The following is a 15,055-nucleotide window of genomic DNA, read 5'->3' as shown; positions in this document are numbered from 1 at the left end:
GCCTCCATGTCTGCTCAGAAGGGCTACGGTGAGGTGAGTCTGATGGACTGCATGCGGCTCTTTACCAAAGAAGACATTCTGGACGGCGACGAGAAGCCGGTAGGCAGCACCGGGGGGGTCGGAGGGTGTCGGGGGGTGTTGGAGGAACGTCGGGGGGGGGTCGGGGGGACATCGGGGGGGTGTCGGGCCTCTTTTCTCCTGGCTGCTGCACTCACACTCGTGTTCTCGCAGACGTGTTACAGATGCAAAGCCCGGAGGAGATGCACGAAGAAGTTCATGATCCAGAAGTTCCCCAGGATCTTAGTGCTGCGTATCCTTCTCTGAGCCAGCAGGGCTGTGAAGCGTTGCACAGACGTGCACAGACGTGCACAGACGTGCACAGATGTTCCTGGCAGATGTTCCTTGACTCAGTCCCGTCCAGACCTGAAGCGTTTCTCTGAAGCACGGCGAACCAGCAAACTGTCCACCTTTGTTAACTTCCCCATGAAGGACCTGGACCTGCGGGAGTTTTCTCCTGAGAACAGCAGTAAGGGGGGGGCAGATGGTCCCAGTCTGGAGGACCTGCTCCTGGATTTCCCTCATTTCTCTTTGTCTCTCGTTGCAGCAAATGCAGTCTACAACCTTTATGCAGTGTCCAACCACTCAGGCACCACGATGGGGGGCCACTACACAGCTTACTGTCGCAACCCCAGCTCGGGAGAATGGTACACCTTTAATGACTCCAGGTACCTTCATCCATCATCTCAGTCACAGAATCTGAGTCCAGGCAGAAGCTCGTGACCTTGGGCCGGTCGTGAGAGCTCACCTGCTCCTGCTGGAGCTCCTGACAGAGCAGAGAGCCTCTCACATCTGTTAATATCAGCCGTAAAAACCTGCCCTCTCTCATCGGCCCCCTCACCTTTCTCCCTCTAGAGTAACGCCAATGTCCTCCAGCCAAGTGCGCAGCAGCGACGCCTATGTCCTGTTCTACGAGCTCGCCACCTCCTCGCGCATGTGAGGATTCCTGGAGGACGGCGGCCCGATGACAGCGAGGCGGTGCCCAGGCCTCCCTCTGATTGTATTTGGTTCACACACGTACCCACAAAGACACAGGAGCCACCAGGCTGGAGGCGAGAGAGGCTGGATTTAGCCCTGATCCATAAGACCCCAGTGTGTGTGTGTGTGTGTGTGTGTGTGTGTGTGTGTGTGTGTGTGTGTGGGTGTGTGTGTGTGTGTGGGTGTGTGTGGGTGTGTGTGTGTGTGTGTGTGGGTGTGTGTGTGTGTGTGCACGGCAGACTAGCACAGGGCAATAATAACTCTCTATGCACTGCAAAAACACCCTCCTGATGCGCCTTCTGCTCCTCATCTCTCGTCCCCCCGAGAGGTTTTTCTGTTTCGGACTGATGTTCCTCCGCTGTGTTCTGTCTCACCACACCCCCCCTTTGAACTGTGTGTGATGAAATGTGCGCACGTTTCCCTATCGGGGCTGCTCTCAGACCACCGGCCCTGCTGGTCTGGTTCCCCTCCATCGCCACCTGCACCTCGACACGCCCGCGTCTCCTCTGGGGTTCCTGGGAGGCCGGTGGCACTGTGAGCGTTCCGTGGTTGGGAGGACGACCCTCCGCTGTTGTTCCTGTTTCTGCTGCGTGTGGCTGCTACTGATGCGTTCAAAAGTGCTGTGAATGGATGAGTGAACAGTTGAGATCTGCTGACGTGAGGTGACGGTGGATCATGTGACGGTGGATCATGTGACGGCCCTCATGAGGACGTTCCCTCTCTGGTTTCATGCCATTGAACAATAAGAATGTTTTCATGAATAAAAACACACTATATCTGTATATTTTTATATCCTGATGCAATATAGAGAATGTACTTCAATGGTGCTGAAAACGACCCGTAACTGTTTTAGTTGGTTTGTTTCCCGTCTCAGGAGAGACAGAAAGCGATTATTTATGCTGACAGGTGAAAATGTGAAGAGTCACACTTTTTGACGGTGGCAGTCAAACACTCGAGTATCTGAATATATATGAATAAACGTTATCAAGAGGCTGCTTTTACCACTTTGTCTTCCTTTCATGATATTCTTCAATGAAATGTGTGTGTTTCATGGTACAGTTTAGAGTGTAATTGATGCAGAAAATCAGTTTAGACATTTTACCCAGTTATAATAAAGTCTATTTTAATATTTAAATATAAGAGGACGTCATACCTATTATTACCCACTTTTTGCACAACTTTAGTGACAAAGCTTTTTAAATGAATTCCTGCTGCAGTTATTAAAGAAAGTAAAGACAGATGTTACTTAACTAAACCTTTGTAAACCTTGTTTACATGCTTCATTTTATCTGACACAAAGAAACTGTTGCATCCGTCCATGAACATAACTGGCCTGAGGTCCTATTTCAGTGTTTCTTCCTCATTTTGTTCTTCTTTCATCTTTTTCTGCAAAGCTACGCGTGTCACTTTAGGGGTCACACGCAGGGTTTTGGAGGTTGTTTTGACCTGACTGAAAAGAAAAGAAAAATAGAAGGGCCAGGAATAAAGTTTAGTAATTATGAAGACCACATGAGGCATTGGGTCACCATATACATTTGGGAATTTGTAAGAGGAACAGGATTAATAATTGTCTATAAATGGGTTTTTATTGCTGTTTTTTTAAAATATCTAAAGGTTAAACTGAACGCTGTTGCAGTTCTCGTCCCTGACCGCAGGGTGGCGGTAGAGCACCGTCGTGTTTGCTGCCGCCTTAAAATATCAAAGAAGAAGAAGTTGTGCACTTTGAAACCATTCGGCCACCGTAGATCGTATTACAAAGGTGAATTGATTGTTTAAGAAGCTAAACTCTAACACGCTTCGATCATCCATAACTTGGACGCTAGTTGTAATTTAACAAGTTTGGGCTCTCAGGCTCGGAGCAGTGACCGCCCGCCGCCTGGAGGCTTCTCCCCGCGCCCAGAGCCGCAGCAGCAGGGAGCCATGCTGGCCGCCATCGCCCGCTCCGCCTCCAACAACCGTAGGTTTGCTCGGTGCCCTCTGCCCGCTGTCGGGTGTCCGCGGGTCGGTCGGTCCTGTGCGACGCTCGCTTTAGGATCCATTTGTGACTTGGATTCTTTCATTGTTCTTGGTTTGGGTTTCCGTGAGCGGATATATGTGAAAGGTCACCGGGTCGCTTCCATTTCAGATGCTTTAAGGACGTTTAGAGAATGTGTTGCGCAAGGGCACATCAGCAGTGCTCCGGCACCTGCTCCTACGACCAGAACATGTTGTTTTAAGATATTGTAACCTGAAATGCGGGACGCCTGTGTCACAACATAGTTTTCTATCCTCCGCAGGCCGGAGCTGGTGGTCCCCCGGCCAGGCTGTGGTGCGAGCCGCGGCCTCATCAGGTGGCCCCCGCCCCCCTTACACCACCCTGGCCGTCAGTCAGCCCCAACAGTTTGTCACGCATGTAGAACTGCATCGTCCAGAGAAGCTGAACGCCATGAGCAGAGCGTTCTGGAGGCAAGAACCTTTTTGAACCTGGACCTGGTGTTTGTTTTTAAGGACAAACATGTGATTTATTGTGGATCTATTTCCCATTGAATGTGCCCACATTTGGGGGGTTATTGACGGTGTTTCTCCCAGAGAGATGGTGGAGCTCTTCAGCGAGCTCGCTGGGAACCCCGACTGCAGAGTGGTGGTGTTTTCTGGAGCAGGAAAGATGTTCACAGCAGGTGGGGAAGGGTCGTCCAGGTCGCCGCTCGCCGGAGATGCTCTATTTTAAGCTCCGCCTCGTGTCCTTGTCCAGGTATCGATCTGATGGACATGGCCAGCGACGTCCTCCAACCCGTCGGCGAGGACACAGCAAGAATTTCCTGGAACCTCAGGAAGAAAATCGCAGAGTATCAGGAGACGTTCTCGGTGATAGAGCGGGTGAGACCTGAGGAGGAATGACTCCATCCCGCTACACATCCTCTAGAAATCTGGGATTTTCCTGTTTTTCCTTCCTCCTGCAGTGTCCAAAGCCTGTGGTCGTGGCCGTCCATGGCGCCTGTATCGGAGGAGGTATGACCTCACCGTTATCCTCTTATCTATCCGAGAGGTGGATTAAACGAGCTTAATGGGGAAAACGGAGATTTAAAGACAAGAATTTGTCATTTCTGCTACTAATTAGGTCCAGTGGGTTTGATCCCACTGGACCCGTTGCTATGGGAAACAAACCTGACGACCAACACGAACAGTTTAGTTGTAATGAACATTTTCGTGTGTGACAGGCGTCGACCTGATCACGGCGTGCGACATCCGCCTGTGCACCCAGGACGCCTGGTTCCAGGTAAAGGTGAGTCGATGCAGACGTGGTGGATTTATGGGCGGCGCCAGCAGAAATGCACGTTGACCATCCGTTCTTCGGTTTCCTCGCCCCCCAGGAGGTCGACGTTGGCCTGGCAGCAGACGTCGGGACGCTCCAGAGGCTTCCTAAAGTCATCGGCAGCCGCAGGTAAACGGCAACAACCAAAAGATCCGTTTAGGAAAGGGACCGGTTCACGTGTTCGTGCTTCATTCCCGCTGCAGCCTGGTGAACGAGCTGGCGCTGACGGCCAGGAAGATGTTCGCCGATGAAGCCGCGAGCAGCGGCTTGGTCAGGTGAGGACGCGCCGTCGCCACGACGACCGCCGTCACAGCACACGTTACTGGCCCCTTTATGACCCGTTTCCCTTCACAGCCGAGTCTTCGCCGATAAGGAGGCCATGATGGCGGGGGCCATGGAGCTGGCCGGGGAGATCGCTGGGCGGAGCCCCGTGGGCGTGCAGGGCACCAAGGTCAACCTCCTCTACTCCAGAGACCACAGCGTCGCCGAGGGCCTCGACTACATGGTAACGCCCCCACACCCCCCCAGACCTGGTCCGGACCCCGAGCTGAACCCCCCCCCCCCCCCCCCCAAGACCTGGTCCGGACCCCGAGCTGAACCCCCCCCCCCCCCCAAGACCTGGTCCGGACCCCGAGCTGAACCGCTGATCTGTGTTTCAGGCCTCCTGGAACATGAGCATGCTGCAGACCGAAGACCTGATGAAATCAGCCCAAGCCGCCCTGGAGAAGAAGAGTCCGAAGACGGTGGCGTTCTCCAAGCTGTGAGGAGCCGTGTCAAGAATCTTTATTAAAGAACTATTCACCAACCTTGCAACTTAATTCACAACTGCAAGACAGATTTAAATAAAATGTTTAAATAATTTAAGCTAAAAGTGGCGTCTAGTGCGGCGTCTGCTTGGCCCGGAGCTTCTGGAGAGTTCTCTGGAAGGAGAAAAGCAGCGATCAGGGCTGAATCCAGACCAGCAGGTGGTTCTGGCTCCAGACGCTCACCTGGTGGAACTCCTTGGCCTTCAGCCGGTTCTGGCTGGACGCTTGCTGCCTGCTCCGCACGGCCCGTTGCTGCTTCACCTCCTCCAGCTGCCCGTACAGCCTGCACACAATCAGCTGCGGATCAGAACCGGGAGCTTCTGGACCGAGGAGACTGGTTAGTGTTGGGAGAACCTGCGAGTTCTCTGAAGCATCTCTGCGACCGCCAGTTTCCTCTGTTCTCCGGGGATCTTCGGGAGCGCTTCGGGTTCTGTCCTACCAGGAGCTTTGGGTCGGAGGGCTGATCCGGGACAGGTGGCAGTTTGGGAACGCTCCTCCGGTCTGGGATTGACCTTCGCTCCACCGCCGGCCAGAGGCTTCAGCTGCTCTCTGCTGTCTGACCCACTGCTCCGAGCTCCTTTGGTTCTGAGAGTTTGGGCCCTGCGGGACAACTTCTGGAGGAGCACTTTGCGCTTGTGCTGGTGAAGGGGCTGCAGGGCCCCACCGGGCCCCCAGTCCACCTCCAGGGGCGTCGCTGGAATGAGAAGGAAGCGGCTGCTGAACCCATTGTTGACTCAGCAGGTTCCTGAGCGTCGTTACCTGGAAGCGTCGGACCGCTGCCACGAGGCTCCGCCGACCCGGGTTCTGCCTCCGCCGACCCGGATTCTGCCTCCTAGGAGAGAGAAGGGACCAGTGGAATCGCACCATAAACACACGCCCGGCCGTCTTTGCTCCGGTACCATATGGAGGCGCTGGTCTCCCCAGGGCGCCGCGTCCTCCGGGTCCTGCAGCGACGTGTCCGTCAGGCTCACTAAAGTGATCTGAGACTGCTCCAGAATTCCCTTTTCATGGTCCAAATCCTGAGCCTGAAGGAGAGCAGGGGGCTGAGAGTCCCACAGGCAGGACCCGTCCCCAGGTGTCAGTGGTCCAACAGAACCCCTGACGGGGTCCCCTGGCGCCGTAGCCAGCAGACCCACATCTGCTCTGATGGAAGGAGACTCGAGGACGGAGGCACAGATGTGTTCTGGAGAACCGACCAGCAGCGAGAAGGACTCCTGGGAGGCCAGGACACTGGTACCTGGGTCTTTGGCTCTGAAGAACTCCCGAGACTGCTCGGGTTCTAGAGAATGATTGGTTAGGGAGAAGGGCGCTCCAGGATCCCAGGGGGGTGGCTGCCCCTCAGGAGGGTTCTGTTCAGCCCAAACACTCATGGAGGCGTCTGCAGGGTCGTTGTGGGTGACCTCTGCCACCAGGAGGTGGAATGACTCCCAACCTGGAACAGGACGATCCCACATTAGCAGCACATCATGATCTGGACCGTCACATGACAGACTCGGGTACCTGGGCTCCTTCCTTGATCCGGATCAGCGGGACTGGTTTGGGCCCGTGATGCTGTAGGAGGGGACTCCTGGTCTGATGGACCAGTGACCTCATCCAAAGCCCCCAGGTCAACACGCGACCTTTCAGCTGCAGACAGGAGAGAGTTGGAATGAGTGAGCAGGTCCAAACCAGGAACATTTGCCGGACCTGGACGGATTAAAGCAAAGATCCAGAACCTTCGAGCTGCTGGCCAGCGGACTCATCCAGCTCCTCCGCTAGCGGCTTCATCTGGCTCTCCTCTGGGCTTCCATCAAACCAGGTGGTCAAATGTTCTGATGACAGCTGACCCAGCGGCTGAAGGTCACCGGGGTCCTGCCACTGAGGTCCGAATCGTCCGAACATCCGGGTCAGGGTGGAATCCCAGCCACTTTGATCCAGGCTCACTGAAAATGGGAATCCTGGCAGGTGACCAATCAGAGAAGAGTGAGCCGACGGTTGCCCGACCAGATGCTCCAGGTCCCGCGGGTCTGCTGGGACCATGGCGGGTCTGAGGGCATCCCGCTCCTGGACCGGACCGGCTGCACCCTCCCGCTGCTGTGAACAGAAATGGAGGCGAACTCTTTAGGAAAGCGTCAACATGGACAAATCTGATCCATTGGGATGATTCCAGACGGACCAGAGAATTCCCCGGTGCTGCTACGTGGTCCGACAGCACCGACGCACAAGCTGCAGAACTTTGAGTCCTCTCGTTCTCCTCCAGGTCCAAAAGGCCTGAAGCTCCAAGTGCCTGCACGTCTGAACCACCAGATTCTGCTGAGGAAGGAAACGAGAAGGTTGTGGACGGTTCTGGTTCTGGTCGCATGTGTGGGTCGGATACGGAATCCTCCTATGAATCTACCTGTTGAATCTCCAGGAGAGCGGAGCGAGAAGTTCAGCTCCCTCGTGTACTTGTCGATGATGCCCTGAATCCTGCTGCTGCTGAACAGCGTCTCCACAGCCGGACCTGGAGACTCTGGGACACGTTCCCCCGGGGGGGCGAAGACCGCCAGGAAATCTGCCCCCGCTCCCACGCGGATGAGGGGCGGCGATTTATCTGAGGAAAGACAGAGGTGAAGGTAACTGGTCCAGGAGAGCGTCACTGGTTCCAGACAGAACTGTACCGGAGGCTTGATCGGGGTCAGAGGTGACGTAGCTGCCGGTGGAGATGGTGGTGGTGGAGAGGCCGTGGGGATCAGGACAGGCAGCAGCCAGCACCACCTGGCCGACAGAGGAGCAGCCGTCAGGAGAGCTCTGACATCACAACTATGGTCGATGATGTCAGAGACGCAGACGCACTGAGCTCAGTTCAAGTGTAGAAACATCATCAAATGCATTTGATTCAATACATTTCTGGACGTGTCATTTCACATCATTGCTCAGCAGAGGTGGAGAGAGAGAGAGAGAGAGAGAGACACACACACGGACACACACACACACACGCAGAGGTGGGGAGAGACACACACACACGGACGGACACACACACACACACACAGGTGGGGAGAGAGAGAGAGACCCACAGACACACGCAGAGCTGGACACACACACAGGAAGGGACAGACACACACACGGACACACAGGGGAAGGGACAGACACACACACACAGACACACACACCCACACAGCTTCTCAGGGATAATCATAGAGGACTGAGAACTGCCCAGGAACTCAGATTTGGCTATTTTTCATCATTGATTCATGAGTGAACCTCAGAGGGGAGCAGCCATCTGGGTTCCGAGCTGACGAACACTAGTTAACGAGCTACTAATCAGGACCTCGGGCTGCCAGTGAAGCGCTTGCTAGCTTGTGCACATTTACCTCTGGAGCTCTGAAGGCCGCGAGGGTCGACCCACAGTCGTCCGCTCCAGACTCCGAGGACGGCAGGATTATATTTGAATCTGGAGGAGGGAGAAAAACCATCTCACCAATTAAAGGTTGCCTTGATTTCCCAGCAAACGAAGACTCCATATGTTCACAGCCCCCCCCCCCCCCACACACACATACCAGAGAGGGAGCATTGTGGGGACGACTGGGACGACCTCAGAACCCTCTCTGTCCACATGAGGTGGCTGGAGCTCCCCGAGCTGCTCTCAGAGTTCCTGGACCTGTTGAAAAGGTTCTGGCCACCAGGTGTGAGCGGGGGTGATCCTTCCTGAAGACCCTGGCCGGCACCATGTGAGGAAAGCCTCAGGCTTCTCTCCCATCCTGGAAATGAACAGGTTCACAAGCTATTCCTCTGATGGTAACAAGGTCCACAGATGGACCCTTCTACTCAATGATGCTGGTGACGTGAGGGTGGCGCTGACCCGTGTCCAGGCTGGGACTGAAGGAGGTCTCCACCTCAGGAATAGCACTCAGCTCATGTTGTCGACTCGTCTCCCAAACCCCCGACCTGACACGGGTCACTGGAGGCCTGGTGGCCTCAGAGGGACACACGAGTCCTGGGTGAAGGGAAGATGGCGAAGGTCCAGTGGACACATTCTGAAAGACCGGTTCTGAAGGAGAAGAGAAACGACAGTGAGGATTCATAGTCTCCCCTTTAAAACGCCGTGTGTGGTGTTCCACCTGGAAATGCCCCCTCCCAGCGGCCGGCTGCACTCGTATCGTCCTTCTGAGGCGTTTCTGATAAATCCCCTTTTCTTCCTGATGCGAATAGTTCCCAAAGAACTTGACTGGCGGCGTGTCGCCTCCCAAACGATCCCGTTTCCTCCTCTCCAGGGTCCACTTCCTCTGGTTCCCTCTGGTCCAGGGGCTCCAGCGTGGAGCCATGGGGCAGCCTTCCAGACTGGGCGGGGGCCGGTCCTGAAGCCAGATGTGCACCGTGTTTAACACTTGAAATCCCAAATCTAAAGGTTTCTGTCGTCACCCACCGTTGGCCGATGGGACGTCTTCTAGATGTGACAAAGTTCCTCCATTTCTCTGCTCGATTGCTTTTAATAAAGACTGAAGCAACCTGCGACGGATCTGACCCACGTTCCCAGACACCTGCTCCTCAGGTGAGGCCACTGGAATCGGCTCTGGCTAAGAAAGAACCAAACAGTCCAACGATCCCTCGGAAGGATTCAAACTGGGTCGTCCATCACCTACCTGGGCCTCGCTGGGCGGGTGTTGCCTCCTGTGCTCCACTTCCCTCGGCTGCCTGTGGTCCACCACGACCTGCTGCTCCTCTCTCCGCCCCCTGATGAGGTCTTTTGTGGGTCCAAGGGACAAAGGGTGCACAGGGTCTTGTGGCAAAGCTCCCATCCACCCAGGTCTCGCTCCGTCTCGAAGGCGCCCCTTTATTCTCTCCAGCAGGACTCCGGCCAGGCTGGGACAGACGTCTGCTGCATGGGGCCTGGCGTTGCTCAGAACAGACTCCACGTGTGCCCTGAGGTCCGGGGTGCAGGGCGCCGACACCGGCAGGTTCTCCCTGGGGTGCGTTTGGGTGTCCCGCAGGCTTGTTTGCATTGCAGAATTTGGAAGATGTGAAAGCGCAGCAGCAAGCTGTGATGACCACGTAGAGAGCGGAGGTGGTTGATGTGGCGGCGGCTCGTTAGCATCCATGCTATAACGCGTCTGCAGTGCTCTCTGGTAATCCTCCAGATGCTGGCGAGCCGCTTCCAGAGACGCCTGGTGCATTCTAAAGGAAACACAGAAGTAACCAAAATGCAATAAGTTACGTTGCCTGCCAAGAGCTTCCATTGAAGTGGGGCAAAGAGGAGAGAAGCCCACCTGCTCCGCTCCAGGAGCTGATGCTGGTGTTCTCTTATCTGCCTGCTGTGATCATCTTCACCTGGAGGGAGCGAAAGCTGGAGAACACAGGAATTATCGTTATTCCCCAATGAAACCAGTGCGATGAGCAACGTTTAGACAACTTCAAAGATGAAGCAGCTAAAACTGGTGGGAATGGGAATCGTATCCAGATGTGGAATATGTTGGAGGGTGAGCCTCTGCTGAGTGGGGCGGCAGATTATGAACCCTGATCCAGATTAGAGAATCAAGGAGAGACCAATCAATAAAGCAGCAGCTAAAGGGATGTTGAGGCGTTTCTTCAGCGGGCCTGTGGGGTAACGGTTAGCCGCAGTAGAGGGTATAGCAGTAGCACTGGGGTACATAACCTGCCCCATGCCCCACCCTCGGACTCTCCAGGGCATCTCTGCTCTACTGTAGTATGACCAGCCCCATCTTGTGATTAATGGGATTAATCAGATTAATCTTTCCCTATAACCTGTTTTTAACCCTGCACTGACATAAACAGCTGATGTGGCTACATTTTAAACTCCTTACGGATCACTGATCATTCTGAGGCAGGAGAGGGTGGATGCCACAGGGCTGGTGGCGCCACGATGAGGGCAGGGACGGGCCAGACAAGGCAGTCACAATTTCTGTGGAATTGTCCGGTATGGTTTGTTGTGTAAACCACTAAATCTGCGAGAAGTTGCAATATTAAAAAAATGATAAGAACAATGCTAAAAATATCTATGATCAAAGACCCTTAAAACCTGGAAGACCAAAGGTCAGATTCTCAGATCTTTTGATCATCAAATGTGCTGTTTGAGCCCATTTCTGCGCCAGTCTCGACCCGTTTAGACGTGCGTGTGCAGCTGCAGTTCTCTGCTCCGCCCATAGGTGGTGCTGTTGCATAACAGCTTCTACTCTTCCCAAACAAGGTAAGAGGCAAACATACCAAGAAAAGGGTGATGATTAACAATCTCTAAAGCTTAAATATCTGACAACCCCTCTACTAAAACAGGATGACACGAGATAAAACGATTAGAACTGAACATGCCTGAGTGGTTTCAGCCGAGCCGCCTCCATGATCAGAGATGATTGATTCTGGTTGGTGTTCTCCATGGGTGACGACCATCTGTAGCTGGTTTTTCTCCTGCTGCGACTCAAGCAGCATCTGCTCCAGCTTCGCCTTCTGCTCTTCCAAATCCCTGAGCAACGCGAGCTGCTCCAGCTTCGCTTTTTCAAGTTCCTCATTCTGTACAAAGGATTTGGAAATGGTGAGCACTACAATGCTGGAACCCTAGAGCAAGAACAGGTCACATAGAGAACATCCCTATGCTTCAGAAAGTCTCCCTCCAAGAGGCTGACAGCTCTTCGTGCTGCCAAAAGCAGTCTGGACAATCTTAGCGCTGCCCTCTAAAGACAGAAAGCTCCCGATGCCTTTAGGAGCCACACCTGCTTCCAGTTAGGGCTGGACCACAATCAGACCCAATCAGACCCAATCAGACCCACCAGAGTCCATTACAGTAGCCCAGCCGTGCAACTACCACCACTCTTTTGATGATGATCAAACAGCATTTAACTCTGCTAATATTAGAGAGGTAAATGTGCTCTAAAACCTATCTCTGGAACTATTAAACATATCTAAAGATTGTCTCTTTTGCATGTGCAGAGACTCTTTAACTCATCAGCACTGTAGTGGAAATGGAAATTTACCCATTTTGCTCGTTGGTGCCTCTTGACGCGCTCATCGGGAGGCTGCGTATCTGCGTCAGTGGACTCTTCTGACGCTTCCGATGCTGGAATAACAGAATAATTCCACTTCTGTGCTGCATGGAAGGAGCGTAAGGCACATAAACTGACCAGTTCTTTTACCATGATGGCCAGTTTGGTGGAGGTCAACAGGAAGCACGTTGCTCCTCTCCTCACTAGTCAGGGAACCGGTGTCCATGGTTGTGTCTCTCTCTGGGACGACAGTTGGCAACTCTGCTGGCGTCTCAGGCTCAAGCCACTGGTTTTTCTGGCTCCTGATTCGATCCAGAAGTTTCTTCAGTGGATGCTGAGGAGGAGCTTTCACTTGCTCCACTGAGGAAGGGAACAAGAGAAGCTTCAACAGAAGTGCTCTGATATTGGTCAGATTGAGTTAATACCTATTTATTCAAATCAATGACTTTATTTTTTAGAAAACCTTGACTTTAAGGCTCTTTCACCTGCAGCCGATGGTTCCTGTTCCGTTCTTCCAGTTTCTTGCTCTACGTTCTCCGACGATGGTGGCGCAGCTTCGTCCTGCGTGACGTCCAGTTCCAGGTCCTGGATACCTGCTGACAATTCTAGCAGAGGTTCAGGTCCCACCAAGTCGACGTCAACCCCTGAAACAGAAGAGCTGCGCTTTAGAAAGCAAACACTAAAACTGCAAATGGAATTTAAAAAGTAGCAAATGCGTTGAGAGTCGAGCCAATATTCTTAGGAATGTGATGGGTTCATACCCCTCTCTCCAGGATACATGTCTTCAAAAGCAAACTCCATCTGCCTCTGGAAGTCCTCCTCCAGCTCAGCTCTCTTGTAGAGCGGCTGGAGCATCTGAGGAGGCATCTTCGCCACCTGCTGCCTTCTTCTCAGCAGGTCTCTCTGCTGCATGTGCTCCAGTTCAACCAGTAAGCGCTCGTGATCCTAAAACAACACACAAAGGAGAGACAGTGATTTTCCAGATACGAGCCTACAGAATTTGTTCCCCATTTCGAACATTGACCTGCTCCAGATGTTCCCTCCTCAGAGCCTGCTGTCCTCTTAGATGAGCCTTCTCAAGCTGCTCCTCTCTCCTCCTCATCTGAACCACGTCCATTTCTTGCAGCCTCTTCAACTGCACCTCAGCTTCCTCGTGGGCATTCGGCTGAAGACACACACACATCAGATAGTTCTGCGAGGGCCAGTGAAACACCGAGTCACACTATGAAGCTTACCTGGTTTTGCTCGACCTCCCTTTCCACCATCCTGTCAGCCATGTGGTAATAAGTGGTGGCAAAAGCATTCGCATCCAATTTTCTGATTCTGTGTGGCGTCTTGAAATCAATGTTCTAGCAAATAAATGAGTTATATGATAACATAAAACAGAAATGTAGACTGAAAATAAGCTTTGTTCTTTAATGTTTGATCAATAGATGAACACAAACTGCTCATTTGATGTGCAATTGATATCCCTTTACTCTAAATGGGGTTTGAAAAGTCACCTGAATGGGCTTTGGGGGAGGCAATGGGAGACTAGCCACTCTTGCTGATCTCTCCTTTTCTGCCTCCAGTGCCTTTTTCCTGGCATTGATGGATCTATACGGAACAAAAATGAGCTGCTGTGCAATTTATTGTGATTACATGAAAGCCGAAGATGTCACGCTCACCGGTTTTGCCTCTCACAGTGTTGAAGCCTCTGTGATTTGAGCTCCTTCAGGGCTTCTCTAAAACGCTCCTCAGCCTTGGCATGATTTTCCTGCTCTCTCTGAGCTATGGCTGCCCAGTCTGGTTCCTTTACAAAAGGATATAATACAACAGATATTACTGCTATGGAACTGGCAACTAACATCTTTATACAAAAACAAGTAACCAGCATTGTCTTACATTTTCCTTAGCACTCCTCTGGCCCTGACCAAGAAGCTGGAGGCTCTCCTGGTATCGTTTCTGCAGAGTGTTGATCTTCTCCCTCTGCTCACGCTCCCATTCTTCCCTCAGCTCCTTTCCCAGCTGCTCCAGTTCCTGCTGCCGCCTCTGTTCAACCGCTCTCCGAATATTCAACGCAATGCCCCTCTGCTGCTCTCGCACCTGTGTGGAAAAGAAATGTCGGATTTTTGTGTCTTAATGTCTAATCATAATACATTTTAGGGATATGTATTTCCAGAGATATTCATCTTGATCAACCTACAACTGCTGGGATTATATTGCTATTAATAATTTAGAATGTTGCAGTTCTTGGAACCCTCAAACGAATAAAATATAGTAATTATCGCAAGAAAAACTTAGTTTTTGCAGAGACTTAAAATGGAATTTTGCGACAAAACTAATGTATATTTGAAAATGTGAAATGGACATCAATTAACAATAATTATCTTCACCGAATCTAATATGAATTGCTCAAATGAATTTGCCCTTAATTACCTTCGGTTAGATGCTTTGCAAGAAATGAGATTTTAAAACCAACACTACCTGTTGTATTCGCAGTTTTCGCCTCCTTTCATATTCTTCTCGTAAAATACGAGCCTCTTCGTTGGGGCTCAGTTTTAATCTTGCGACTTTCCTCTTCATTCTCCTCAAATATGCTTTTGTTCCACATTTCCCAAACACATATCTAAGAAACTCGGCGGTAGCTAGCCTTAGCTAGCACAACTAATTAGCTACGGGCACACTTCGCTTCATGATTCACGTATTCGCTACAATGATCACTAGATGTCTCGCTGTAAAAATGTGTAAAAAAAAAAAACACAACTGAAACTAAAAATAGTAAAAAATTAAAGGAAGAAATCGGTTTCACTCATGTTTTAATAATCATCCGCAATCACGTTCACTAAATAGGCAGAACCAAACGGTAATTTTAAACGTCACATCCGGTGATTTGAACTGCCCGCCTTAATATGGAGACTTCTCTTTGGTTCCTGGATCAAAAGTTCCTACCCTCATTATTGAATGTAAAAATCTTTCTCAATCCCTATTAA

At 52.0% G+C, this 15,055-nt stretch overlaps 3 protein-coding genes across 11 annotated transcripts in view; 2 read left to right on the top strand and 1 right to left on the bottom strand.

Annotated features, from left to right (window-relative positions):
* The window catches only part of LOC101062480 (ubiquitin carboxyl-terminal hydrolase 2-like), a 9,214-nt gene extending 7,178 nt beyond the window's left edge, over positions 1 to 2,036 (top strand). For 3 of the 5 annotated variants that reach the window (XM_029843991.1, XM_029843993.1, XM_029843989.1), the window contains exons 8-12: positions 19 to 99; positions 232 to 310; positions 422 to 526; positions 605 to 725; positions 913 to 2,036. In XM_029843991.1, the coding sequence (XP_029699851.1) occupies positions 19 to 99; positions 232 to 310; positions 422 to 526; positions 605 to 725; positions 913 to 997 (471 nt within the window). In that variant the 3' untranslated portion in view covers positions 998 to 2,036. The remainder of the gene's footprint in view (positions 1 to 18; positions 100 to 231; positions 311 to 421; positions 527 to 604; positions 726 to 912) is intronic. The other 2 variants (XM_029843992.1, XM_029843990.1) reach the window with 1 other exon arrangement.
* A 725-nt stretch (positions 2,037 to 2,761) lies between these two features.
* Positions 2,762 to 5,198, top strand: ech1 (enoyl CoA hydratase 1, peroxisomal). Of its 2 annotated transcripts, XM_029843996.1 has the most exons (11): positions 2,762 to 2,794; positions 2,887 to 2,992; positions 3,312 to 3,480; positions 3,604 to 3,692; positions 3,767 to 3,891; positions 3,975 to 4,023; positions 4,233 to 4,297; positions 4,386 to 4,456; positions 4,531 to 4,602; positions 4,682 to 4,832; positions 4,987 to 5,129. In XM_029843996.1, the coding sequence occupies exons 2-11, from the start codon at positions 2,956 to 2,958 to the stop codon at positions 5,089 to 5,091; spliced, it is 933 nt and encodes a 310-aa protein (XP_029699856.1). In that variant the 5' UTR covers positions 2,762 to 2,794; positions 2,887 to 2,955; the 3' UTR covers positions 5,092 to 5,129. The 2 variants fall into 2 exon arrangements, with proteins under 2 accessions (XP_029699856.1, XP_003968835.2); XM_003968786.3 differs by lacking the exon at positions 2,762 to 2,794 and having other exon boundaries at positions 2,806 to 2,992; positions 4,987 to 5,198.
* Positions 5,077 to 14,943, bottom strand: cep295 (centrosomal protein 295). Of its 4 annotated transcripts, XM_011608795.2 has the most exons (28): positions 14,550 to 14,943; positions 13,968 to 14,168; positions 13,751 to 13,875; positions 13,586 to 13,679; positions 13,319 to 13,432; positions 13,108 to 13,248; positions 12,845 to 13,028; positions 12,569 to 12,727; positions 12,222 to 12,443; positions 12,075 to 12,157; positions 11,416 to 11,613; positions 10,359 to 10,435; positions 9,735 to 10,266; positions 9,518 to 9,668; positions 9,213 to 9,449; positions 8,954 to 9,142; positions 8,652 to 8,852; positions 8,466 to 8,545; positions 7,773 to 7,869; positions 7,511 to 7,705; positions 7,289 to 7,425; positions 6,849 to 7,206; positions 6,634 to 6,759; positions 6,033 to 6,565; positions 5,893 to 5,965; positions 5,488 to 5,827; positions 5,317 to 5,416; positions 5,077 to 5,247 (listed from the first exon to the last, which is right to left on the bottom strand). In XM_011608795.2, exons 1-28 carry the CDS (start codon positions 14,646 to 14,648, stop codon positions 5,206 to 5,208), a joined length of 5,088 nt encoding a protein of 1,695 aa, XP_011607097.2. In that variant the 5' UTR covers positions 14,649 to 14,943; the 3' UTR covers positions 5,077 to 5,205. The 4 variants fall into 4 exon arrangements, with proteins under 4 accessions (XP_011607097.2, XP_011607098.2, XP_029699823.1 ...); XM_011608796.2 differs by having other exon boundaries at positions 5,488 to 5,850; positions 5,893 to 6,565; positions 7,289 to 7,422; XM_029843963.1 differs by having other exon boundaries at positions 5,488 to 5,850; positions 5,893 to 6,565; positions 7,517 to 7,705.
* Between the last annotated feature and the right edge of the window lie 112 nt (positions 14,944 to 15,055).

Source organism: Takifugu rubripes, chromosome 11 (genome assembly GCF_901000725.2).
Source record: "Takifugu rubripes chromosome 11, fTakRub1.2, whole genome shotgun sequence".
Taxonomy (NCBI): domain Eukaryota; kingdom Metazoa; phylum Chordata; class Actinopteri; order Tetraodontiformes; family Tetraodontidae; genus Takifugu; species Takifugu rubripes.
This window is presented reverse-complemented; position numbering and strand designations above follow the sequence as displayed.